The 14,191-nt window shown below is 46.2% G+C and overlaps 1 protein-coding gene across 3 annotated transcripts in view; it reads left to right on the forward strand.

The window, feature by feature from the left end:
• The window catches only part of svep1 (sushi, von Willebrand factor type A, EGF and pentraxin domain containing 1), a 74,408-nt gene that overhangs the window by 38,838 nt on the left and 21,379 nt on the right, over positions 1-14,191 (forward strand). For all 3 annotated transcript variants that reach the window (XM_035426289.1, XM_035426290.1, XM_035426288.1), the window contains exons 9-27: positions 184-313; positions 619-726; positions 2,487-2,618; positions 3,403-3,594; positions 4,893-5,014; positions 5,917-6,022; positions 6,154-6,360; positions 6,818-7,051; positions 7,492-7,653; positions 8,090-8,251; positions 8,531-8,692; positions 9,119-9,204; positions 9,544-9,640; positions 10,108-10,221; positions 11,066-11,179; positions 11,693-11,894; positions 12,051-12,208; positions 12,551-12,752; positions 13,841-14,016. In XM_035426289.1, the coding sequence (XP_035282180.1) occupies positions 184-313; positions 619-726; positions 2,487-2,618; positions 3,403-3,594; positions 4,893-5,014; positions 5,917-6,022; positions 6,154-6,360; positions 6,818-7,051; positions 7,492-7,653; positions 8,090-8,251; positions 8,531-8,692; positions 9,119-9,204; positions 9,544-9,640; positions 10,108-10,221; positions 11,066-11,179; positions 11,693-11,894; positions 12,051-12,208; positions 12,551-12,752; positions 13,841-14,016 (2,866 nt within the window). The remainder of the gene's footprint in view (positions 1-183; positions 314-618; positions 727-2,486; positions 2,619-3,402; positions 3,595-4,892; positions 5,015-5,916; positions 6,023-6,153; positions 6,361-6,817; positions 7,052-7,491; positions 7,654-8,089; positions 8,252-8,530; positions 8,693-9,118; positions 9,205-9,543; positions 9,641-10,107; positions 10,222-11,065; positions 11,180-11,692; positions 11,895-12,050; positions 12,209-12,550; positions 12,753-13,840; positions 14,017-14,191) is intronic.

Here is a 14,191-nt window from a genome sequence, read left to right on the forward strand (position 1 = left end):
AATTAGATGCAAAATGAAAAGGACGGTAATGGGGCAATGGTCCATGTCCATTCACAACTCAAGGCACAAACAGCACAGCACGCATGTGTGCTGATCCATCGTCCCAGCCGTGGATCTTCATTGTACTTTTAGACCCACTGCTCTCTCTCTCTCTCTCTCTCTCTCTCTCTCTGTCCCTCGCAGGTAGTGGTTCAGATGACTCCGATCTTCACCCCTCCTCAGATGTTTCCCATCGGAGAGGAGAGCATCACGTACATGGCCACCGACGGTTCAGGAAACAGGGCTAACTGCTCCTTCACTGTCAGGGTCATAGGTGGGTGGATAATGTGTTCTTTACATTACTGCGACAAGGTGCCAGTGTGATATGTAGTGACTGAGCAGTGATTGTAGCATCATCTGAAATATGTTCATCTGAGACGTTCTTGACACCAGTGTTTAAGTTGTATGTCTTTAACCACTTAATGGAGTTAAATTTGACAGGCTAATGATACAGTATGTGTAAATATGCCACAGTTAACCAGTGTGGCCTATGTGTCATCCGATTTTCACATTCACAGTGTCCACATGTGGTTATCCAGAGATTTGGAGCTTTTAAGAACTGTGAGAATTCTCTCCTAGATACGGAGCCGCCTGTGATTGACAGGTGCAGATCCCCACCCCCTTTCCAGACTACAGAGACGGAAACTGTTGTTGTGTGGGAGGTGCCTCAGTTTTCAGACAATTCAGGTATCCATTCTTAGAGATCCTTTGTCTGTCTTTTTGTGTCAGTCTGTCTGTCTGTCTGTTTATCTATCTATTTATCTATCACTATTTCTTGGTGTGGAGGGGCAGCCATTGGAATAGAACCAAACGGCAATGTGAACAGCGGGAGGGAGTCTCACTGGGCAGACCAGTGAAGCTCTCCCTCTCAGAGGGAGGGTTCTAGTCTGGAGCTCCCACCTGATCACACAGGAGTGCCTCTGACTCAGCTGAGCAGGGTGTGTGTGTGTGTGTGGGGGGGGGGGGGGGGGGGGGGGGGGGGGGGTGAACAACAGATGCCTGCTAGGCTACACTGTCCCTAACCAATGGAGGATGAGATGAACCTGCAAACATGACAGGAACTTTCCAAATCAGGGGGAAGAAGATAGGGATGAAGACGTGGCTATAAATGCCAAAGGAAAGGAAACAGAATAGAATAAACCACGTAATGGGGGAAGGTCTGATGCTACCATGTGTTTTCAGTATGAGAGTTGGGAGCGTAATGAACGCTGGTGCTTCTAAACGGAGTCCTCTCGCCCACGCGATCAAAAGAGTGATGACGGGCCCTCTCTCGCGGGCAGCTGCGGCAGGCGCCGCGTAACCGAAACCCGAGTCTCCGCACCCGGCCTGCTCCGCTGCCATTCAGCCGTAGCCAGGCGTCGCTCTCACCGTATTAAAACAACAAATCTAATAAGGGAGTGCGCGTTGGTGTTTAGGCTAGCGTTCTCTGGATGCGGTGCCAGACCATGATAACGTCACGGAGCGTTAGCGAAACGTCGGTGTTTTCGCTTTCCTCGGCCACACTTAATGACCTGTTATATTTCAGAGACTGGATGACACCGGCGTTGGCTTTGCCAGACATGTGTCAGCTAGTTTGGAATACGGAGCTGCACCCCCCCCGGTACTGTCTGAACTAGATGTAGTGTAGCATGTGCATATCCTTTCTCTGGGTCCGGGAGCACGCAGGGTAGCAATTACACATAACTGCCCAGATATGATTATGGTGCCATGTGCCGACCAGACTGCCCATTTTCACGTGTCAACATGTCTGAGTTTATTATAACTTTTTATGGTTTGCCGGAGTGAGTCATACCTAGGTATGGGACAGTGTCAGCGCTGCCCTCTTTAGGAACATCCTGGCACTGCATCTAATTCAAGTGGATTATCTTGGGTTTTTGGGATTTTGCCAGTAATACTATATGCCCTTCTATTGAATAATCAATCTCTGGATTGACTGTAATCACCTGCAGTGAAGGGGATTTCCTCTGATTACATCAGGTGGAGGGGAGTTTGGGTGAGCGTATGTTTTTTTTGTGGGAATGATAAAAGGAATGATGAGGGATGTGGACCTCGCATACTGAGACAAGAAATGAATCGTTTGCTTTTTTTATCTACTACTTCAAGTGCATTTAAAGGTCACAGAGGCATGTAGTGTAAAAAGCACTTTGTCTAGTTATCTTTTACATTGTTGTCATTGAATGTTAATGTAGGTTTTAAAAGATACTGGTAATCTAATTTTTAAAACAATTTTATACAGAACCAAACAAAACAAATACTATGATATACAGCTTATTTTATTCCGTTGACATTTTTAATATTTTTTAATTCTAGTAACAATAAGGTTCTTATTTTACCCACTATCAGAGGATTTGTTCTTAGTCATTTGGACCATGTTTCTTATGCAAGCATCATGCCATTTACATTTTAACCAAACAGTGACGCCACTTTTTTTGTGGGAAATGTCCCAGGGGGCCCACTGAAGATCTCCAGCACCCACTCCCCAGGGTCTGTGTTCCCAACGGGAGAGACTGTGGTGCGATACACAGCCACTGACCCTTCCGGAAACAACCGCACCTGTGACCTGCATGTCATCATTCAAGGTGCAGCACTCTCATTGCTCATTGTGCAGAGAAAGCTAACTTGTAATCTTAACGTCTCTTTAACTTTTCTTTTAGTGGCCCTGTGAAGGAAAAAATGAATTTTGTAACCTTGGCATAAAAATATTATTCAGAATGATTTTATTAGTTTTCCCAGTTTTCCTCATGTACTGTATCACACTGGCTGGGTAAAACCACAGATGTACTCAGATGTCTAACTGTCAACACATTCCTTATAACCTTGGACCAAGAAAACACGGCTTGGCTCTGTCTCTGTACCTCTTACAGAAATTAAATGTATTTGAAAATATGTTTGAAATAAATATGCTATGAATATCTTGCAACACTTCACAAAATTTGGCACATATACACAAATGATTGCCCCTGTCAAATATTGCAATAAATAATACTCTACTATACATTATATTGGGCATTATTTTCCAAAAAATACACATATATCTGATATACTATTGTGTATATATATATATTTTATATTATAATATAATATAATATTACATTATATATTATATTACTAGATAGTATATATTGCACATCCCTAAGGCACTCCTGGATTCTCATTTTAACCCTTTGAAGAGTAGTCTTTTTGGAGTGTTTTTTTAAAGTTCTAAGTCAGTGTTCTAGAACTCCATTGCTTTCAATTACCAGTCATGATAGTTACATCAGCATTAGAATGTTCAGTTAAGAACTTTCTAATCACATATTCGTGGTCTTGCATCGTAGAGGGTAAAAAGCTTCAGTAATGGTGCTGCCTCTCTGTGCTCTGCAGGGTCCACATGTGAGCAGCCCTTTGAGCCTGTGAATGGGGAGTTCTCCTGTACAGAGGAGGACGGGGGTGTCAACTGCACCCTGCACTGTAAGGACGGGTACAGCTTCACCCAAGAGTCCGTCCAGAGCTACTTCTGCGCCAACAATGGCTTGTGGAACCCGCCATACTCTTCAGACCAGACCGACTGCTCCTGTGAGTAATCGCCAGGAATGTGTGTATGTGTGTGTGGGCATGCGTGCATGTGTGTGGACATTTGTGTGTGTGTGTATGTGCGTGTGCGTGTGCGTGTGTGCATGTGTCACTATCACTTCATACCTCTCTCCCCTTTGCAGTCCATCTATCTCTCTCACTCTCTCCCTCCCTCTCATGCTGAAAGTATTTTTTTGTTATTGGTATGACACAGCTTATCCAACAGCATGTGCTGCCAAAGCATTTTAAGACATGAGTTCACCCCACACTCTCCCTCTCGCTTTCAAAAAATAATAAAAATCAAAAGAACATACAAAACCAAAAAAGAGTAATATCGTGTACCATTTTCCTAAAACATTTTTTTTAGCAATGCCCAACACACTGTATTAATATATTACCTATAATTTTGTACATATTTTTTCATTTAAAGTGGTCTTACACTCTGTCATTTTGTGACAGGCAGTTACATATTGCTCTGCCAGTTCCGTCATGTCTGCCTCCTGTTCTAGGAGGATCTGTAATTTCTCATGGTCAGGCAGGAGTGGGAAATGCGTCATCCATCTTGACAGCTGGGCAGAGTTCTCTATATGTCCCTTGCCTGCGAATGTCCCTTGTAGGACACTTTTTCTTGTACTCCCTCTTTCTCTCATCTTTTCTTTCTGACTTCTTTCTGCTCTCCCTTTCTTTCTCCTTCTCTTTCTCTCTCTCTCTTTCCCTCTCCCCCACTTTTTCTCTCTCTCACTTTGCCTCTCTCCTTGGGCTGGGTTACATGGTTGCCAGCCGTGTGACAGGGTCCAAAATGTTTTCAAACATTTTTTAAAAACCATATTGTTTTAATGATAGGTTTGAGGTTTTAGTGTTTTAGTTAATGCTATTCCTATACTAAAAAACAACTAGTAGTTGCATGCACTGCAACAGATATTTCTTCTTTATTTTGATTCCAAATCAATAAGTCTGTTAGTTTTACAGTTAATGGTGCAAGTTAATTTTTTAAAACTTTGTTTTAAGTCCCCCAGTGTACATTTTTATGGTGAAAGTCAGTGAAATGATATCTAGACGTTCAGGTGAAAACCAAGCTACATTTGGAAGTGAAAGTTTTTGAGCAGGCTAGGCCATAGCCAGGCTACATCCGGGCGAAATCCGAGCTGTATTGGGGTTAACTTAGTCCATTTATGTTAAAATGTCTCTGAACCAAGATTCCCTCCCTTCTAGATGCCTGAATTCCGGCTTTCTCTCACTGGGCTCGCTCTCGGTCTCTCTGGTCCCTCTTAACTGCCGTGCCTGCTCCTTATTTCTTCCAGTGAACCGCATCGCTAATAACGGCTTCAAGCCCTTTGAAATGCTGTTCAAAGCCTCGCGCTGCGATGACCAGGACCTGCTCAAGTCCTTCACCGGGGACTTCAACACCGCGCTGGGCGGAACGGTGAGAGAGTTCCGGGTTCCGGAGATTAATTTTTAACCCTCGGCTGGAGAGCTGTAGGGCTGACGGCTCTTCAAACGGGACACACATGAACACACACACACACACACACACACACACACACAGTTGAACTGGAACCAGGCTGGCTGGCTCGTTTCAGACATGAAGTGTTTTTGGGGTTTCTGACCCATGTCGGCTTCGTCTCTGTAACGCTTCTGGCTTTCCTCAGCGTCAGTGCTTAAAGAACTGTGAGGAGGTAAACACGGGAGGCAGAAGGGAGCATGGCTCCTGCCATTAATCACGGTGAATAACCACAAGCTGCTGTAATTATTACGGAGTCAGGGTTTTTTCCCAAAAGCCTCAGCCTCGGATGGCAGACAGTCCTGATCTGGGCTGATGGCAGCATTCAGTGAGAGGCCATGTGCTTCTGGGTAGACAAGTGGAAAAGCACCCAGACCTGTCACAAATGGAAAAGCACCTGTCACTCGGCTCCAGTTTGTGCCAGTCTGGTTCCAGGTCTACAGTGGAAAAGGAGCATACTGTAATGATCCAGTCTGGTTCCAGGTCTACAGTGGAAAAGGAGCATACTGTAATGATCCAGTCTGGTTCCAGGTCTACAGTGGAAAAGGAGCATACTGTAATGATCCAGTCTGGTTCTTCTTCCGCAGTGAGAAAACAGCAATATAATGTCCTGCCACGGATAGTGAGATAGTTTTGTGTACTTTCAGTGTCTATCCCCTGGTGCAGTGAGTGTCTGTCTAGCTTAGCATTCAAAGGGCCTTCACAGACTTGTTTCATGGTGTGTCCCAAGATGAGGTGTACTGAGAAACTGATTTTTTTTCTGCTGTAGCCTTTGCTGTTTTTCATTGGCTATTTCTTTTTTCTTTTTTTTTTCCAATTTCAAGATCCCAACATTCTGCAGCGGTGATGATATCTCCTGCAAGCTGGAGATGATGTCACAGGGCCAATGCCTCGAGTACAACTATGATTATGAAAATGGATTTGCCATCGGTAACATATAAACCTTGTACCTAATTGCATGAACTAACTTAGACTGGTTCATCCTTTTCTGACTAATCTGATTGCACTGTCAGTTCTCTGAACCTTGGAGGACTATGGATCTCCTCTCTGTGTCGCCCCAGGTCCTGGAGGTTGGGGCAGTAACTGGGGGCCCCAGGACGGACAGGAGTATGCATATTTTGACGTGGGCTTTGCCACTGACCGCCAACCATCCAAGCAACAGCAGGGTGTCACCACCCAAAGGACCCACCCACTGAGGACTAAACGGCACCGCAAGCCAATCGGACCCACCCGGGACCAGAAGATCCAGATCTTCTTCAACATCACAGGTAACAAACCATTAAGTCAAACCCATTTAATCTCTGAGCAGTTCCATTTCTAGAGGACCTCTGTGTGTGCAGGGCCAGTGTGTGTGTGCGTTCTTATTGCAACTAGTTACCCAGCTCCTCTGGATCAATTATACTGATTATTTATATACTGTACACCAACACCAGTTTTCCTATGGATTAGACCACAGTAACACATTTTTTATTCGCGACGGACACAAGAACAGCCTTTGTTCATCAGCTTATTAAGAAATGTTAAAAGATATTTAAATAGGGCAGAAGCTGGTTTAAAATCCCGAAAGGGGTACTACCCCCCTTGCCTACACCTGTCCTAGAGGTTCACAGTTCTTTAAGTGCCAATAGTGCCTGTCTACAATAATGTTTCTGGATGCCTGTTCTGAATGTTTGATTTGAGGAAATTCCCACACGACTGTACTATAAATTGCTTCCTTTCTCCCAGCAAGCATTCCATTGCCCTTGTCGAGGAACGACTCGGCGGAGGTGGCCAATCAGAAGCGGTTGCTGCGGACGCTGGAGCAGCTGACCAATCGGTTGAAGAGGACGCTGAGCAGGCAGCCCCTGTCCACCTTCAACATTGCGTCGGAGATGATCGTGGCTGACCCAAAGTCCCTGGAGAGTCGAAAAGCCTCCTTGTACTGCAGGCCGGGGTCCGTGCTGAACGGACGGATGTGTGGTGAGAGCTAGCCTCAGTGCTTAAGGGGGTCACCACAGCAATACTAATTCAATTTTATGCTGTGCTTAGTGTTAAAAAAAAAAACATTTTTTAATTAATTAAATGGGAGCATTTGGTTATGGTCTATGGCCTTTTCCACCTCATACTGTCCACACTGTCGTCACACCACTTCACTTTTTAGGTTTCTATTTCTGTAGCATCACGCATCTATTTTTACTTCACCAAAGTGCAAATCACAACAAGAAACTTTATTCTGCATTTGAATAATTGTCCAGATCATTTGGTGATTTCATGGTTGCGTTTTTGAATGTACTAAATATGTGGCGTCATCACAAGTGCATTACTCTCTCTGGTAGCATGGGCATATTCTGTATTCCATCTGCAGTTGTTCAGACAAATAGGAGGCCTGGTTAACTGATTAGCCCCTGGCTGTCTTCCAGTTCAATGTCCAATTGGAACGTACTACTCCCTGGAGTACACCACTTGCGAGAGCTGCTGGATTGGCTCCTACCAGGACCTGGAGGGCCAGATGGAGTGCAAAGTGTGTCCAGATGGGTTCTCCACAGCCTATCTGCACTCCCGCAGCGAAGCCGAGTGTAAAGGTACCGTACCTGTCCCACTGACCAAGCTCACACAGGTACCATACTGACTGTGTCCAACAATCCAGGAAGTGTTCACACACTGTTGATGTCTCTGCATCTTATAAATATGAGTTTAGTCACAGTGCAGTGTTCATTATTCAGTTCAGTTCAGCCTTGTAGGCTATATCAAATGCATTTACAAAGTTGAAGTTTAATACAAAGGTGGTCAGTTATCTGTTAACACTATGGTAAAGAGTCTGCTGTAAGCTGTTAGTTCTCCTGTAAAGAGTGTGCTGTTAGCTGTTAGCGCTGCTGTACAGAGTGTGCTGTTAGCTGTTAGCGCTGCTGTAAAGAGTGTGCTGTTAGCTGTTAGCGCTGCTGTAAAGAGTGTGCTGTTAGCTGTTTGCGCTGCTGTAAAGCCTCCCAATGTGAACCTCCCCTTCCCTTCCTGCTCCAGCGCAGTGCAAGCCAGGGAGTTTCTCTCTGAACGGGCTGGAGACCTGTGAGTCCTGCCCGCTGGGACAGTACCAGCCTGGATTTGGCTCAAGACTCTGCCTGCCTTGCCCAGGGGACACCACGACTGTCAACAGAGGGGCGGTGGACATAGGAGAATGCGGAGGTGAGTACATGGGGGGTGGTGGTTTGGAGGCATGGCATAGAGTACTGTATGGCAATGGTTGTGACCAGGAGTATTTCCTGGGGGAACTGAGCAGCTGTTTAAACAGAAGACCCCGCAGAACAATTCCAGGGACCCTGTAACCAGGAGTACTTTCTCAACAACGTCAGCCATTGTTTATCCTGTAATCAAAAAGCACTTCACAATCCAAGTGCCTTGTGGGAAACTGAAGTCAATGGGAATTAGCAGTGACAATAATGGACTTATGTAATATCCCCGCAGTCCCATGCTCAGCCGGACACTTCTCCCGGTCAGGGCTGGTGCCCTGCTACCCCTGCCCACGAGACTACTACCAGCCCGAGGAGGGGCGGTCCTTCTGCCTGTCCTGCCCCTTCTATGGAACCACCACCATCTCCGGGGCAACCACCATCCAGCACTGCTCCAGTGAGGTCCACATCAGCCAATTGCAAAAGAATGAGCATTCGCTGAGAACATAATTAACGTGTTGCATGCTAAAACTGAATTCATGAATAAGGGCATATGCAGAGACTGAACACATCTTTAAAAAATGTATTCATGCTGAGCACTAATTTCGTGTGCGTGTACTTGGAGTTTCCCCCTTTGGCGAGCTGACACAAGGGAAGAGTGCAGTCTTTTAGCGGTTGGAAATTAAAGGATAGTTTCGCTGAAGATGACTGTGGTTTATTGCGGTTCACATCCTTTTGCTGTTGAAAATATGTGTATCCAAGAGGCATAGCATGACGTGCTAGATCCAGGATCGCGGTGCCATTCTGCAGAATCTCAGAGACAAGCTTTCTGTCCTGCCGAGAGTCTTCCCCATTTTACACACAAGCTTTGTTTCTTCGGCAGGCTTCGGCTCCAGCTTCCTGCCCAAGGAGGAGAGCATGACGACCCCCCCAAAAGTCGCCCGTGTGGACTACCAGGCCAGCAGCCAGGTGGGTCAATGTGCACCTGCCACTGTCACCCTGTATGCGTGGTCACAGCTAACCCTTTTGGCCAGCCATCTTTTTATACTGAGGACTGTGTAATGAAGAATGATCTCAGCTCTAGAGGGCGATGCTGAGCTTTCATCTGTGTGAGATAGAATTGTTCCATGTGCACTGGTGAACCAAGAGAGGAGGCAGAAAGGGCTGTATTTATGAGCAGGGTCAGTATTCATGGACCACACACAAGAATGAACTCGCCTAACAGACACGAAGAGAGAATCCCATGCTTGTCAGTGTTACAGCTGTGAGTAAACTCTGAGTATACCGTCCTTCTTCACTCCCCCGCAGGTGTTCCACGAGTGCTTCCTCAATCCCTGTCAGAACAGGGGGACATGCGAGGAGGTGGGGGCCGGTTACCTGTGCACTTGCCTACCTGGTTTCACAGGTACAATAAAGTATACAGTAGCTTACCTGTGTGTTCTGCAATGACTGTGACCAGGAGTGGCCTCAACATTCATTTTATACGCATTGTAGAAAGTTCAAAAATGTGCCAGTCAGTGCAGATATCTTAACTGATGCAGATCAGGTAGTTCTGTTAATGCATCTTTTATAGGGTTTTTAAAAAGATTACGTAGATTTTGTGTGTCAGACTCATTTGAAATCTTTTAATAGTTTTCACATTTCTTATTGAAATTTGTTATACTTCAGAACATAATATATGTGAAAGTTTAAAAATGAGTCAGTGACTCTGATCTACCCTCTGTGGTGGTGAGAGTGAGAGACCAGCTGCAGTACAGCAGTGCTCATTAGTGATCTGATTGTGTACATGCCCTACGCTGAGCTGGGCTGGGCTGGGCTGGAATGGGCTGGTCAGTTTCAGTAACTGTGTTGTTTGTTTGTTTGTAAACTTAGGATCGAAGTGCGAGAGCGACATTGATGAATGCGACTCCATTCCGTGCCAGAACGGTGGGATCTGCAAGGATGGCATGGGGGATTTTGTGTGCGAGTGCCAGCCTGGCTACGTGGGTATGGCACAGTTACAGCGCTCCACACTTTCATATTCTGCCCTATGGGGACATTGATTGACTCGCGGTGGGAGTAATTAAAGCAGAACTCATTACAGGTAAAGTGTATATTTGGCTGTGATTACAGCTGAGGTATGATGATGATGCTTCCAGCTGGGTGGCATGCCCACCTGCACTCAATAATGGGGAGTAATGATGACCCAGAGGAGCCAAATGCAAGATTGTTTGTCTTTTGCTGTGCTGTGTGTTTGTCCCACATCGCTCATGCTGTTGTGCACAGTGAGCCGTTGCTGGCAGCAGTGCAGAGGGGTCCGTCTGTCTGTCGCTCGTTACTGAGGAAAATGTGTGTGGATGAGTCTGTGACTTTTCTCTTCTCCATGTCAGTGCTAAGGAAGTTGTCTTTGGAGAGGTCTGTTTTTGTCCTTGTTGATGTCAGTACTGAGGGAATGTGTGTGTGGGTCTATATCTGTTCTCATTGGTGTCAGTACTGAGGGGTGTATGTGTGTATGGGTCCGTGTGTATTCTCATTGGTGTCAGTACTGAGGGAGTGGGTGTATTGGTTGGTGTCAGTACTGAGGGCGTGGCTATATGGGTCTGTGTGTGTTCTCATTGGTGTCAGTACTGAGGGAGTGGGTGTTTGGGTCTGTGTGTGTTCTCACTGGTGTCAGTACTGAGGGCGTGGGTATATGGGTCTGTGTGTGTTCTCATTGATGTCACTACTGAGGGGTGTGTGTGTATGGGTCTGTGTCTGTTCTCATTGGTGTCAGTACTGAGGGGTGTGTGTGTATGGGTCTGTGTCTGTTCTCATTGGTGTCAGTACTGACGGGAACGTGGTCCCCTCTCAGGCTCGCTGTGCGAAGCTGAGGTGAACGAGTGCAGCTCTAACCCCTGCGTGAACGACGGCGTCTGCGTGGACGAGGTTAACCAGTTCACCTGCAGCTGCCTGGATGGCTACACAGGTGAGAGGCAGCAGCACACACCTCAGGCTTTTTGGGTGAAGTTGGCCTTCTCACTCGTGACTGTGTGGACGGGGTCAGAGGGTTTGCTTTTTTCGGATCAGCGATGCACAGATTCAGCGATCCGTGTAGTGGGTGGTTGGACTGACTCAGTGGCCTCAGTGAACAAACTATATTTGCTGTAGAGAAGATTTCCCTGCAGACTAAATTGTTTCTGGAAGTCTGTCAATAATACAGTCAACATTAATATGTCCTAAAATTTAGTCACTACTGGATATCATAAGATAAATATATGTGTCAACATTATGCCTGTTTGCTCTGTGATACAGTGTATTTGGTTTTTGACTTTATGCTTTTTTGCTTTTTCATTATCCTTCACTTCCAGTTTCCCACTGTTTCCATTTTGTAATAAACCAATGCCAGAATGAGTGAGTCAATAGCCATAAATCAGTAGCCAAACAAGATGACTCACCACAGTTTCCCTAATAATGTGTTTTCTTCATTTCTTGTAAAAAGGTGTGTTCTGTGAACTGGAGATTGATGAATGTCTGTCCAGCCCGTGTCTGAACGACGGGGTGTGTAAGGACCTGGCAGGAGGGTACGCCTGCACCTGTGCCCAGGGGTTTGCCGGGGACAGCTGTGAGGTCAATGTGAATGAGTGCTCTAGCGCCCCCTGCCTGAACGGAGGCACCTGCTCAGATGCCGTCAATGATTTCATGTAAGCGTTCACCTCTGAGTGTGTGTGTGGCGTGTCTGTGTGTCTGTGTGTATGAGTGTGTTTGTGTGTCTGGCCTGTATGCATGCATGTGTGTATGTCTGTGTGCTTTGAATGTGTGTGTGTGTGTAATGTGTTCTGTGTATTACCCTTGGCCAGGTGCCAGTGCCCCAGCGGATACACAGGCAGGCTGTGTGAGGTGGATGTGAACGAATGTGACCCCAGCCCTTGTCTGAACGGAGCCACCTGTGTGGACGGCCAGGGCTCCTTCACCTGCCGGTGCCCTCCTGGGTTCAACGGAACCAGGTGTGAGACAGGTATAGACACCATAGCAACAGAGAGTGGAAGGTGGAGACTGAATGGCCAGGCCCTGTTTTGACAGTGGGACTTGGTACAAAAAGATTTTCTGTGAGAGGAATTAAATTGAGCTGAACCTAACTCAGTTGCATGAATGCACAACGTGCTGCTATAAGAGAGATGTAAAGGTTAACTATATCATGAAAGAACTCAAGCCCAGTCTCACCTGGACTAATTTCTTAGAATGTCTCATAATGGCATAATGGAGAATTGAGAAAAGCTTCACACAAGCATGTTTTCCAGAGCCAGTTGTTCCAGCTTTTCCTGTGATTTCATTGGCTGGTGTGTTTATAACCCCTCAGAGATGTCCTCCTCCTTCAACCTGGACTTTGAGGTGTCCGGTATCCATGGTTTCGTCATGATGGATGGTGTCATGCCTCCCCTCAAGGAGATCACTTGCACGTTCTGGATGAAGTCATCAGACACCACCAACTATGGCACGCCCATCTCATATGCGGTGGAGGGTGGAAGTGATAATGCCTTCCTGCTGGTGGACTACAATGGGTGAGTCCTTCTTCTGAGCCCTCCCATCTGTCCTGTCACCCATGGAAGTTTTCTGCAGTTCCTGGGTCATTTTTCCTAAGTGGAATAGGCATTAAATTAAGTCAAAGGAGAGTCGTATGATGTGTCCTCTGAGTAAAAACATTGTAGTTTCTGTCATGTCTGAAGAATTGACTTGTGTGGTACTTTCAGAGGAAATTATGCATGGGTCATAAGGGTACTGCTGTAGCACGTTCCTTATTGATAGCAGGTGTAAAGCTGCAGTTCCCATAATGCAGCACTGTGTTGCTTAGCAGCATTATTAAAGTACTGCAGTAGAATCTAGCACACATGCATGACAGTGCTGTAACACTGCATATTTAATGAGGCAGTGTAAAGCTGGATTCTCAGGTGTCTGCTAACACTCCTGCCTGTCAGCGAGAGGTCCTCTCATGTTATTTAACACAGTCTCACAGATGACAGTGAGACACAGATCATGTAGATCAGCATACACATTAAATCATATCAAATCAATCTTTTTTGTATAGTGCTTTTTTACTGAGAACTGTCACATTGACGCTTTATAGAGTAACAGAAGGAGATTTGGGCAAAAACCAGGCCTGAACTCCCAAAAAGCAAGCAAATGAGGTACCTGGCTACAGAGGGGCAGTCCATCCTCTGCTGGCTCACGTGGTGGACTTAGTACGGCCTTGGAATCATCTAGGATTAGATATAAGCTACAGGGTACACCTTTACCTTGCACCTAGTACCTGATTATTCCAATATACGATCCTCAAAGAGTTTTGTTCCTGATAAAAGAGAAGCCATGAAGGGCATCTTCTGTGCTTCTTCCTGCCAACATGAGTGCAATAGAAGTACCCAGGAGGCATGTTCTCTTCCCACAGTGCAATTAGTGTGGCAGTGCCTCCCGCAGCCATTCCAATCCAGTCGGGTTTTGTCATTTTTCAAGGAAAGCAATTATGTGAAATGCCCCATTGCTGTAAAGTGCTATACCAGGAAAAACGGGAGAGAAAAATGTCCTTTCTGGCTTCCCTTCCTTTCCTCCTAGAATGTGTGTAAACAGAAATGACAGGTCTCGCGTGTCTGCTCAGGTGGGTCGTGTACGTGAACGGGAAGGAGAGGATCACGGACTGCCCGGCGGTCAACAACGGGCGCTGGCACCACATCGGCGTGACCTGGAGGAGCAGGGACGGGGACTGGAAGGTCTACATCGACGGGGGGCTCTCGGACGGAGGGAAAGGCTTGTCGGTTGGCACCACTATCCCAGGTTTAGTGCTGCGTTAAGACTGAACCTTCTGTAACGGCTTCTGTCCTGTCGGAGAGCTCGACAGCACCAGGCCCGTAGAGGAGATGGAGGAGGCCCGTAATATAAAGCCAGGACACGGGAATCTTATTTTAATGTAAAATCACTTTCGGCAAATTCAATTGGATTCATATTGCCC

This window comes from Anguilla anguilla, chromosome 7 (genome assembly GCF_013347855.1).
Source record: "Anguilla anguilla isolate fAngAng1 chromosome 7, fAngAng1.pri, whole genome shotgun sequence".
NCBI classification, from domain to species: domain Eukaryota; kingdom Metazoa; phylum Chordata; class Actinopteri; order Anguilliformes; family Anguillidae; genus Anguilla; species Anguilla anguilla.